The sequence below is a fragment of the Carcharhinus amblyrhynchos genome, chromosome 5, assembly GCF_965287045.1.
Source record: "Carcharhinus amblyrhynchos chromosome 5, sCarAmb.v2.hapA, whole genome shotgun sequence".
NCBI lineage: Eukaryota > Metazoa > Chordata > Chondrichthyes > Carcharhiniformes > Carcharhinidae > Carcharhinus > Carcharhinus amblyrhynchos.
In genome coordinates, this window is record NC_137328.1 from 106132334 (window position 1) to 106144657 (window position 12324).

At 44.2% G+C, this 12324-nt stretch overlaps 1 protein-coding gene across 1 annotated transcript in view; it reads left to right on the forward strand.

The window, feature by feature from the left end:
* Positions 1-12324, forward strand: part of LOC145343554 (ufm1-specific protease 2-like) — a 65796-nt gene that overhangs the window by 40125 nt on the left and 13347 nt on the right. The window contains exons 8-10 of the mRNA XM_080189801.1: positions 4189-4332; positions 4527-4691; positions 9471-9592. Of these exons, the coding sequence (XP_080045927.1) occupies positions 4189-4332; positions 4527-4691; positions 9471-9592 (431 nt within the window). The remainder of the gene's footprint in view (positions 1-4188; positions 4333-4526; positions 4692-9470; positions 9593-12324) is intronic.

The following is a 12324-nucleotide window of genomic DNA, read 5'->3' on the forward strand; positions in this document are numbered from 1 at the left end:
CCTTGTCGTCAGCCCAATATTTTTTTACCCAAGACTGAGATGTGTTCAATTAATCTGGTTTAAACCTGTTCAATTAATTCAAACTAAGAGAATTCCAATTTTCTTAGTTCTGTCCTTTTTTTTTCAATCATTTCCATTGTTGATCTAGTGGGTGAAATGGATCCCACCCCTAGGTCGCTCTTATCACAGTCCGGTGATACCTATCAGGGGTGATCAGTCCCCTCCGTACCACCGCTTACACTCGTGAGCTTACACCTTTAAGCTCACACTATTAAGCCGGCTTTCTTTCTTACTCACGTCTGAACATCGCATCCCAGGCATCCTTCTCTAGCCTTTACACCCACTTCAAACTCCTGAGCTTTGCGTAGGGGGCTACCCCTCTTAACAACTGGTCTAGGGCTAGGTGTAAAGACAGATGCCTCCTTGTCTGTACGTGCTCAGCTCAGACCTCTCACACACACTCACACTTTTTCATCACAGATGAGCACCTACTGTACTTTGATTCACTCCCTTAAATTTGGTAATCTGTTCCGGAGCTCCAGTTGTGGCCATTCAACTGGACCCGTAAACAGATCCCAGGTTTCAGCACCAATCCTTGTCGGTAAAGATACCTCTGAGACTAATTGTGGGTCAAAGTACAGCAGTTTAATTAACTAAAGCCTGATTCAGAAAATCCAAAATAAGATTTATTTTTATCACCATTAAATATCCTCACTAAATCAAGACCCTTGCACCTTCTTACAATTCTGGTACAATAAAACAAAACATCACTTGGAGCACAGATGCACGAAGAAATACTGAAAGCATTCTAATGTGCAATCTATATGTTTAATTACTTCTACAGCTCTGCCTTTGTAACCAACACAGGCAAGTACAAAATCAAATCTACTATGTGCCTAAATGGTTATCTCTCCTCACAACTTTAAGATGCAATATAATGCCACCTTTCCCACTTGGCAGAATTCAAATCTCTGTCCGATCCCTACATAATTTAGTAAACTTAAAAACTTAAAGCAATTCACTTTGGCTATATCTATTACATCACATGAGGGTCTCAATTACACAGTTACACCCTCTCTCTCTGTAGATAGGCCAACAAGAGGTGAAGCTACATTGGATTTGGTACTGGGTAATGAACCAGACCAGGTGTTAGTCTTGGAGGTAGGTGAGCACTTTAGTGATAGTGACCATAATTCGGTTACGTTTACCTTAGTGATGGAAAGGGATAGGCATATACCGAAGGGCAGAAGTTATAGCTGGGGGAAAGGTAATTATGAGGCTATTAGGCGAGATTTAGGATACGTAGGTTAGAGTAGGAAACTGCAGGGACTGGGAACAACTGAAATGTGGAGCTTATTCAAGAAGCAGCTACTGCAAGTCCTTGATAAATATGTACAAGTCAAGCAGGGAGGAAGTGGTCGAGCGAGGGAACCGTGGTGTACTAAAGAAGTTGAATCTCTAGTGAAGAGGAAGAAGGAGGTTTATGTAAAAATGAGACATGAAGGCTCAGTTAGGGCACTGGAGAGTTATAAATTAGCCAGGAAGGAGCTAAAGAGAGTGTTAAGAAGAGCTAGAAGAGGACATGAGAAGAATTTGGCGGATCAAGGAGAACCCTAAAGCTTTCTAAAGGTATGTCAAGAATAAAAGATTGGTTAGGGCAAGATTAGGCCAGTCAGAGGCAGTAGTGGGAAGTTGTGCATGGTGCCTGAAGAGATAGGAGAGGCACTAAATGAATATTTTTCATTGGTATTCACGCAGGAAAAAGTCAATGTAGTCAAGGAGAATACTGAGATACAGTCTTTTATACTAGACAGGATTGAGGTACTTAAGGAGGAGGTGTTAGCAATTCTTGAGAGTATGAAAATAGATAAGTCCCCTGGGCCGGACAGGATTTACCCTAGGATTCACCCTAGGATTCTCTGGGGGCTAGGGAGGAGTTTGCAGAGTCTTTGGCTTTGAGCTTCATGTCGTCATTGGCTACAGGTATAGTGTCGGATGACTGGAGGATAGCAAATGTCCCCTTGTTCAAGAAGGGGAGTAGAGACCATCCTGGGAATTATAGACCAGTGAGCCTTACTTATGTTGTCAGCAAAGTTTTGGAAAGAACTATAAGGGATAGGATTTATAATCATCTAGAGAGAAATAAATTGATTAGGGATAGTCAACATGGTTTTGTGAAGGGTAGGTCATGCCTCACAAACCTTATCGAGTTTTTTGAAAAGGTGACCAAAGAGGTGGATAAGGGTAAGGTAGTTGACATGGTGCATATGGATTTTAGCAAAGCGTTTGATAAGGTTCCCCATGGTAGGCTACTGCAGAAAATGCAGATGCATAGGATTGAGGGTGATTTAGCAGTTTGGATCAGGCATTGGCTAGCTGATAGAAGACAGAGGGTGGTGGTTGATGGGAAATATTCAACCTGGAGTTCAGTTACAAATGGTGTACCTCAGGAATCTGTTTTGGGGCCATTGCTGTTTGTCATTTTTATAAATGACCTAGATGAGGGTGTAGAAGGATGGGTTAGTAAATTTGCTGACGACACCAAAGTCAGAGGAATTGTAGACAGTGAGGATGGATGTTACAGTTTGCAGAGGGATTTAGATAAGCTGCAGAGCTGGGCTGAGAGGTGGCAAATGGAGTTTAACGCAGAAAAGTGTGAGGTGATTCACTTTGGTAAGAGTAACAGGAGTACAGAATATAGGGCTAATGGAAGCACTCTTGGTAGTGTCGACGAGCAGAGAGATCTGGGTGTACATGTGCATAGATCCCTGAAAGTTGGCCCCCAGGTTAATAAGATTGTTAAGAAGGCGTATGGTGTGTTAGCTGTTATTGATAGGGGGATTGAATTTCGGAGCCGTGAGGTCATGTTGCAACTGTACAAAACTCTGGTGCCGCTGCACTTGGAGTATTATGTAAAGTTCTGGTCGCCGCATTATAAGAAGGATGTGGAGGCATTGGAAAGGGTGCAGAGGAGGTTTACCAGGATGTTGCCTGGTATGGTGGGAAGGTCTTATGAGGAAAGGCTGAGAGACTTGAGGTTGTTTTCGTTAGAAAGAAGAAGGTTGAGAGGTGACCTAACTGAGGCTTACAAGGTGATCAGAGGGTTAGATAGGGTGGATAGTGAGAGCCTTTTTCTTCGGATGGTGACGGCTAACATGAGGGGACATAGCTTTAAATTAAGGGGTGGTAATTATAGGGCGGATGTCAGAGGAGGTAGCTTCTTTACTCAGAGGATAGTAAGGGCATGGAATGCCCTGCCTGCAGCAGTTGTGGACTCGCCAACTTTAAGGGTGTTCAAATGGTCAGTGGATAGGCATATGGATAACATTGGAATAGTTTACGTTAGAGGGTCATTAGATTGGTTCCACTGGTCGGCGCAACATCGAGGGCCAAAGGGCCTGTACTGCGCTGTAATGTTCTATGTTCATTCTCCCTGTGTCTGTGGGGGTTTCCTCCAGGTACTCAGGTTTCCTCCTACAGTCCAAAGATATGCGGGTTAGCTTGACTGGTGGCCATGTTAAATTGCCCCTTAATGTCAGCAGGGTAAATACATGGGGCTATGGAGATTGTGGTCGGTGCAGACTCGATGGGCTGAATGGCCTTCTGTACTGTATGATTCTATAAATATTGGCTACCCAACATATCTTTGATCAATGTAATGTGTCCTTTTAAGAAAAGCTTTACCTGCAAATTTTATGAAAATTTCTTCATTCCTGAGCAAAACATATCAAAGCCTTGATTACTGGACCATTGCTGTGGAAATAATCTTATGGTCCAATTCCTGATAATTTGGTTTAGACTTCAGTCCATTGCAAAGATTTATGACTGCCTGCCATTTAAAATGTATCTATGCTTTACGCTTTAATGATCACTGTTTATTGTGGTATTTAGAGGGCAAAAAACATTCCTTAGGAAAGTATAGGGTGGAACTGCAGTCTATATAATGCCGTTATGCAGTTCCAATTCCAGAATTGGAAGTTGTTTTAGTCTTCGTAACTGCCAGATATATGGCTGTGCTTTGTTATTAGCTGTTATTATTTATCATGATAAGGAGAACCCCGATAATGCAGAAATTTGTATCTTATGGAATTTATTGTGGTTTAGGCTAGAATTATTTGTATACTTTATCAAATCATGTTGATCTAAGGATCTTATGATTAAAATTTATGCATTTTTTGATGTGTCCAGGAACTGCACACAGAACTTGGTCTAACCAATATGCCCTTCTTGCGCCGCCCCATGGCTTTTCGTTTTCCAAGTGATGAGCTAGCAACTAATTACTTGATAAATGTGCATCAGTATATCCCTCCTCTGGACCCAGAAGAGTTCAAGGTACATATCTAAATTGACAAAACTATATACTATTTAGGTAAAGTAAAATAACCCCATAACAGAATTATTTATCATTACAAGCAATCTATGTTGCTTATGTTGGCCTTAGTTTTGGGAGAAAATTATATATAAATCTATAAATATTTATAAAGCTCTTTTGAAATTACAAATATTTTGCTTTATTTACTTTACAGCTTTATCTACTGCATGGATCCTATGCTTTTTATCACTGTATGCAGAACCATAAAAATGACAGTGATTGGGGTGTTCTGTATCATTGTTTGCGAGTTATCATCTCTTGGTTCAACTGTCAGGGGTACATTGACACACCTGTACCTACAATTGCAGAAATTCAGCAAGTAAGATAATACGTTAACTTAATTTTTTTTTCAACTTGTCTGGGCTTACTTACAGAGACCTTGAAAAACACTATTTTTATGTTTTAAAACAGGTTTTGTTTAGCCATCATTTAACATAGCACAGTGAAAGATTCACTTTGTGGAAAATTTGTTTGCTGTATGATCAAATATGGAAAGTACTACAGCCAGCTTGTCCAACTTGTTTGTACGGCAAAGGGCACATTTCAAATTTTTTCCCCATTAAAAGTTCGGAAAGATGAACAGTGTGTGACGGAACCGACGAGGGAGCGAGCTATCTTAGATCTGGTGTTATGTAACGAGGCAGGTAGAATCAGGGATCTTGTTGTGAGGGATCCTCTTGGGACGAGCAATCATTGTATGGTTGAGTTTTTGATGCAGATGGAGGATGAGAAAGTAGGGTCCCGGACCTGTGTCCTCTGTTTGAACAGAGGGGAGTACGATAGGATGAGAGACAAATTGGCAAATGTAGATTGGGGGCGCAGATTGGTCAGTAGGACTGCTGAGGAACAGTGGACGATCTTTAAGGAGATCATTTTCGGTGCTCAGCAGAAATTTATTCCGATGGTAAAGAAGGAATGTAGGAGAAGGGATAATCAGCCGTGGTTATCGAAGGAAATAAAGGAGAGTATTAAATTAAAAGCTGATGCGTTTAGAGTGGCTAAAAGTAGTGGGTGAGTAGAAGATTGGGAGAGGTTTAAAAATCAACAAAGATTGACTAAGAAGTTGATAAAGAAAGGAAGGATAGACTATGAAGCTAAACTAGCACTAAATATAAAAATGGACAGTAAGAGTTTTTATAAATATATAAAGAGGAGGAGGCTGGCTAGAGTGAATGTTGGACCCTTAGAGGATGAGAGGGGGGAATTAGTGGTGGGAGATGAGGAAATGGCTGAGGCCTCAAATAAGTTTTTTGCCTCGGTCTTCACAGAGGAGGACGCAAATAGTTTGCCGGATATTAAGGATAGAAGGATGGTAGGAGTTGAGGGCCTGAATGCGATTACCGTCACTAGAGAGGTAGTGCTTGATCGACTAGCGGGACTGATGGTGGACAAGTCCCCAGGACTGGATGGAATGCATCCCAGGGTTCTGAAGGAAATGGCAGAGGTGATAGTAGACGCCTTAGTGATTATTTACCAAACTTCGCTGGATTCCGGGTAAGTGCCGGAAGATTAGAAAACGGCTAATGTTACGCCGCTGTTTAAAAAAGGTAGCAGGCAAAAGGCAGGGAATTATAGGCCGGTTAGTTTAACGTCTGTTATTGGAAAAATGCTTGAATCCGTCATCAAAGAAGAAATAGCGAGGCACCTTGAGAAGAATTGTTTGATAGAGCAGACGCAGCACGGATTCGTTAAGGGGAAGTCGTGTTTGACACATTTATTGGATTTCTACGAGGATGTGACTAGTGCGGTAGACAGAGGGGAACCGGTGGATGTGGTGTTTCTCAATTTTCAGGAGGCTTTTGATAAGGTTCCGCACAAAAGGTTGCTTCAGACGGTTAGGGGGCATGGAGTTGGGGGTAAGGTGTTAGCGTGGATAGAGGATTGGTTGTCTAATAGGAGGCAGAGAACTGGTATCAATGGGTGTTATTCTGATTGGCGGTTGGTAACTAGTGGAGTGGCGCAGGGATCGGTGCTGGGGCCTCAGCTATTTACCATTTATATAGATGATCTGGAGGAGGGGGCTGAGTGTAGGGTGTCGAAATTTGCTGATGACACAAAGATGAGTGGAAAAGCAAATTGTGCGGAGGGTGTGGAAAGTCTGCAGAGGGATCTAGATAGCCTGAGCGAGTGGGCGAGGACCTGGCAGATGGAGTACAATGTTAGCAAGTGTGAGGTTATCCACTTTGGCAGGAATAATAGTAGGAGGGATTACTATTTAAAGGGCGAAAAGCTGCAGCATGCTACGGTGCAGAGGGACCTGGGGGTCCTTGTGCATGAGTCGTAAAAACCCAGTCTGCAGGTGCAGCAGGTGATCAGGAAGGCGAATGGGATGCTGGCCTTTATAGCGAGAGGGATAGAATATAAAAGTAGGGAGGTCTTGCTGCAACTGTACAGGGCACTGGTGAGGCTGCAGCTGGAGTACTGTGTGCAGTTTTGGTCGCCGCACATGCGCAAGGATATTTTGGCCTTGGAGGGAGTGCAGAGGAGGTTCACCAGGCTGATACCGGAGATGAGGGGGTTGGACTATGAAGAGAGACTAAATAGACTGGGTCTGTGCTTGTTGGAGTTTAGAAGGATGAGGGGAAATCTTATAGAGACATATAAAATAATGAAAGGGATGGGTAGGGTAGAGGTAGAGAGATTCTTCCTGCTTAGAAAGGACAGCAGGACTAGAGGGCACAGCTTCAAGATAAGTGGGGGCGGGGGGGGGCGCAGTTTAGAACGGAGTTGAGGAGGAACTTCTTCACTCAAAAGGTGGTGAATCTCTGGAATTCTCTGCCCGTTGAAGTGGTGGAGGCTACCTCACTAAATATATTTAAGACACGGGTAGATAGGTTTTTGGTAGGCAAGGGAATTAAGGGTTATGGGGAGAAAGTGGGAAAGTGGAACTGATCCACTTCAGATCAGCCATGATCTTACTGAATGGCGGGACAGGCTGGAGGGGCTCGATGGCCTACTCCTGCTCCTATTTCTTATGTTCTTAAGATAAAATTTGGCATAGCATTTAACATGAAGTGAGAAAAAGCAAAGATTTGAAAAAGAACAACTTGCTGAGGAAAAATCAAATGAAGATAAGTATTAATATAATGGAATGTACATGGATTCCCAGAGAGGGGGAAGGTAGGCTTGCTGTGGGGTGGGTGCAAGAGGTTGTGAGGCTAGTAAGGCCTGAAGGAAAATAGAGGTACAGATCAGAAGATTGGGGTTAAAGTTAAAAAAGTTAAAGTTTATTTATTAGCAACAAATAAGGCTTACATTAACATTGCAATGAAGTTACTGTGAAATTCCCCTAGTTGCCACAATCCAGCACCTATTCAGGTCAATGCACCTAACCAGCATGTCTTTCAGAATGTGGGAAGAGACTAGAGCACCCAGAGCAAACCCACACAGACACGGAGAAAACGTTCAAACTTCACACAGCCAGTGACCCAAACCGGGACTTGAATCCAGGTTCCTAGTGCTGTGAAGCAGCAGTGCTAACCACTGTGCTACCGTGCCACCCAGAGTTTAGGTAGTTGGGACAGAGTGTAGCGTAGGGTGGAGTAGGTATGGGCACACCTCTCCTGCTGAGCCAGAAACAGCAGCCACAGGAATGTGGCAAGTATAGCAGTAGAGCTGTAAGGGCAGCTAGCAATAAAGTCTTGCGTGCTATGATGGCAGTGATACTGCCTGCACAGATTAGGTATAGCATCTCTTGCCCAGAAATTGGTAAAAATTACATCAGTGTCATGCATTTAATACAGGAAAAAACGTATGTCCACTGTTTTTCTGAATATAACCCACGCCAAACGCCAGGATCACGATTCAGCTGACCATGTAAATTCAGATTAACTCCCTGATCTAGAAACTGAAAAACTCAGATCAGTGCTTTAATTGTATGTTTGATAAATTTGTTTATAAATACTTTTCTAAGGAATGAATAAAGTTCAAACCATGACCACATGATGCATGTTTTCTGCTCATTTTTAATGGGCCACTTCTTCCCAGGCAACCAACCACAGTCAGATTCCCACTCTACTCTTTTTTACTTAGCACTGGAATGGAGCTTCACGTTTCTTACTTGACCTTTCAGGTAAAAAAATTATTGTAGGATGCAACCAAGGCCTTCAGTCTAGTGCAGCATCAGGGGAAGTGAAGCCATATCCCATTTTTTCAGAATTAGCTTCCATAAAGCAGGTAAGTTTGAAGGTCCCTGCCACTTTGAAAAGCCAGGGAGAAGATAAGTGTGCAAGGTAAGAAGGTAAGGTGGGGCTTGGTAGCTGTGGGGTATTGCCCGGTGGTGACTTAGGGTTTGGAAGGTGTTTGAGAGGTAGTTGGTGGGGGGGGATGTGGTTCAGTAGAATTGTCAGGCTGGATGTATAGTTGGGGGTGCAGAGGGTCATGATGGTAGGGTAGGGGATTATTCAGGGGTCTTGTGGGTAGTTGTGGAGCAGTCAGGGAGTGGAGGGATAGTTGGGGGGGGGGGAAGAAGTTGTCAGAGAAATAATAGGGGATTTAATTAAATCAATTAATATTTCAATCAAAGAGCAGGGAATTGTTCAATCCTGGGTGTAATTAACATCAGGAAAAATTCAGAAAGTTAGACAAGGAGCTGGGGTGAGGAATCAGTGAGTGGGGGAATGGTCACAGAGTGGGGAGGGTTGTCTGGGAGTGGTGGATTAGTCGGTGGGTCAGGAAGGTAGTCTGAGTGTTGGGGGACATGGTGGGGTTAGTCAGGGATTGTGGGTTAGTTGTGAGGATGGATGAGGTGGTCAGGCATCCAGCGAGAGGTCATGGGTCAGTAATAGAGTTACTCAGGAATTAGAAGTGGTTTTAGTTCTTCTAACTTTTCCAGGGTAACTATTAGCTAGCATAATAATTATGCGAAGGGAACTGAAACCGAAGTCTGCAATTTAAATTTGGCCATATGAACTACCCAGAAAATTCCTATGCAATCCTTACGTGGGATGGGGTCTTCCAGAGGTTGTTGGGAGGGGATCCAGCACATCTTCTGCAGAGTTGCCAGGTGCACCCTTCCCCCAAAGATCGAAGGTTCTGGGTTTAAATGTCTCTTTCAAGAATTACTACTTTATAAGCTGTTTTCCTGTTACATTTTCAGATATTGACAACAATGAGTAAACATTTTGACAAACCTGTGGCAGTAGGAGAATGGCTTAATGCCGAACACATGAAAGCAGTATTAAGAAATTTTAGGATTTCAAATATAATTACAGAGATTCGGTAAGAAAAATATACAAGTAAATTGATCGTCATAAATTATGGTCTGAATTTTACACTCACTACCTCCCCCCTCCCCCCAAAACTGATACACAAACTGAATGGATTTTGATGTGGGATGGAGCGTGAAATTGCACAGTGGGATTCTCCAGCCCACCATGCAAAAAGTAGTTTTACAGTGGGGTAGACAGGGCCTCGAGAGATGGTGGGGTGGGGCGGTATGGGGTGGTGTCCCCCCACCTTGTCCTCAATTTTTAGGTTGGCAGGCAGATGACAGATTCAATTATGAGGGAATAGAAACATTTAGAAACCTACATTTTGGGCAGAAAAATGGGTCAGAAGCCCCCTTTTGATAGTGAGCACCCTCTGACAAACGCCTCCAGATGCCAAACCTTTCTCACTATCTCTCCCCTTGCCCTACCCACACCTTCTATGGACATATCCCTCAGACCCCAATCACCAACCCACCCCAAGTGATTTCCCTCACCCCAGATGTCTCCTACCGGCTTCCCTACCATGTACCTGGCCTCCATGTCAACAAAGAACAAAAAGAACAAAGAACAACCCAGCATGGGAAACAGGCCCTTCGGCCCAACGAGCCCGCACCGCCGCATCCTCCTACACCTACCCTGCCCTGCGTGTATGCGAGTGCACCCCCTAACTTAGCCAGATTCAGGGGAGAATATTGTCAATTTGGTATACCAATCAGCCTAAGATCACATCTTCGGGGTGTGGGAGGAAACCGGAGCGCCCGGAGGAAACCCACGCAACCACAGGGAGAATGCTCAAACTCCCTCAGACACAGGCCCAAATCTATGTGACTCAGTGCTAGTCATTGAGCTGTTGCGGCGCCCGTGTACCGGTCCAGGATCAAGCACACACACCGACACGAAGTACGAGGCCACTCCCGGAACCTCCAAGAGCAGCCCACGCACGACCCACCGTGTGCATGCCCCTTGTTTGACAACAAGGTGGACCGCCACCTGCGGAATAAAAAGACAAAAACGTTAACATGTAAGTCTGCATTTCCGGTGTCTCCTGAGGCTCTGACCCTATTTAATACCCCCTACTATAACCCTCCATCCTTGTTTCGCTCATGTGTCTATCTAAGTAAACCTTAAACAAGTCCAACGTGCCTGCCTCAACCACCCTACTCGGTAGTGCGTTCCATACCCCCACGACCCTCTGCGTGAAGAACCTTCCTCTCATATCCAAATTATAGTTCTCCCCCCCTCACCCTTAGATCATGACCTCTCGTAATTGTACCCAATCTAGGGAGCAGCTTATCACTATTGACTCTATCTATTCCCTTCAGTATCTTATATACCTCTATCATGTCTCCCCTTAATCTCCGTCTTTCCAAGGAGAAAAGTCCCAGTTTCTCCAACCTTTCCTCATAACTCAGTCCTTCCATGCCAGGCAACATCCTGGTAAACCTCCTCTGCACCCTCTCCAGAGTCTCCATATTCTTCCAGTAGTAAGGTGACCAGAACTGGACGCAGTACTCCAAATGCGGCCTAACCAACGTTCTGTACAACTGAAGCATTAGACGGCAGCTCCTATACTCTATACCCCTTCCTATAAAGGCTAGCATTCCATAAGCTTTCCTCACAACCTTCTCTACTTGTGTCGCAACCTTCATAGACTTGTGAACCTGCACTCCCAAATCCCTCTGTATTTCTATACTCCTAATCGGTCTACCTTTTATCACGTAGTTCCTCTCTGCATTATTCCTTCCAAAATGCATCACCTCACATTTGTCAGGATTAAATTCCATCTGCCACCTATCTGCCCAATGTACCAACCTATCTATATCCTGCTGTATCACCTGACATTCCACCTCAGTATCCGCCAATCCTGCCATCTTGGTGTCATCTGCAAACTTGCTGATCACACCACGTACGCTCTCTTCCAAGTCGTTTATGTATACTACAAAGAGAGGTCCCAGTACTGAGCCCTGCGGCACACCACTGGTCACTGGCCTCCAGCCCGAAAAGGTCCCCTCAACAACTACCCTCTGTCTCCTATTGCCCAGCCAGTTCTCAATCCACCTAGCTGCCTGTCCTTGTATCCCATGTGCCTTAACCTTTTCTACCAGCCTACCATGAGGGACTTTGTCAAACGCCTTACTGAAATCCATATAGATGACATCAACAGCTCTCCCATCGTCAACCGTTTTTGTCACCTCCTCAAAGAATTGTACCAGATTCGTAAGGCAAGACCTCCCCCTAACAAAGCCATGTTGCGTATCCCTAATCAGATCGCAACACTCCAAATGCTCATACATCCTACCCCTAAGTATTTTTTCCATTAATTTTCCTACCACCAATGTCAAACTCACCGGTCTATAATTTCCAGGGTTATCCCTACTACCTTTTTTAAACAGCGGTACAACATTAGCTACCCTCCAGTCTTCTGGGACCTCACCTGTGTCCAAAGAAGAGACAAAGATCTGCGCCAGAGGCCCAGCAATTTCATCTTTCACCTCCCTAAGCAGCCTGGGATAAATACCATCAGGCCTCGGAGCCTTATCCGTCTTTACGCTACCTAAAAGCCTTAGCACTTCCTCCCTCGTAATGGATATTTCTTGCCACTGATCTACAGCTCCCTCCAAGATGCTGCACGACACTGAACCCCTCTCCTTCGTGAATACCGACACAAAGTATTCATTCAGGATCTCCCCCATTCCCTCCGACTCAATACATAACTCCCCTCCCTTGTCCCTAAGAGGACCA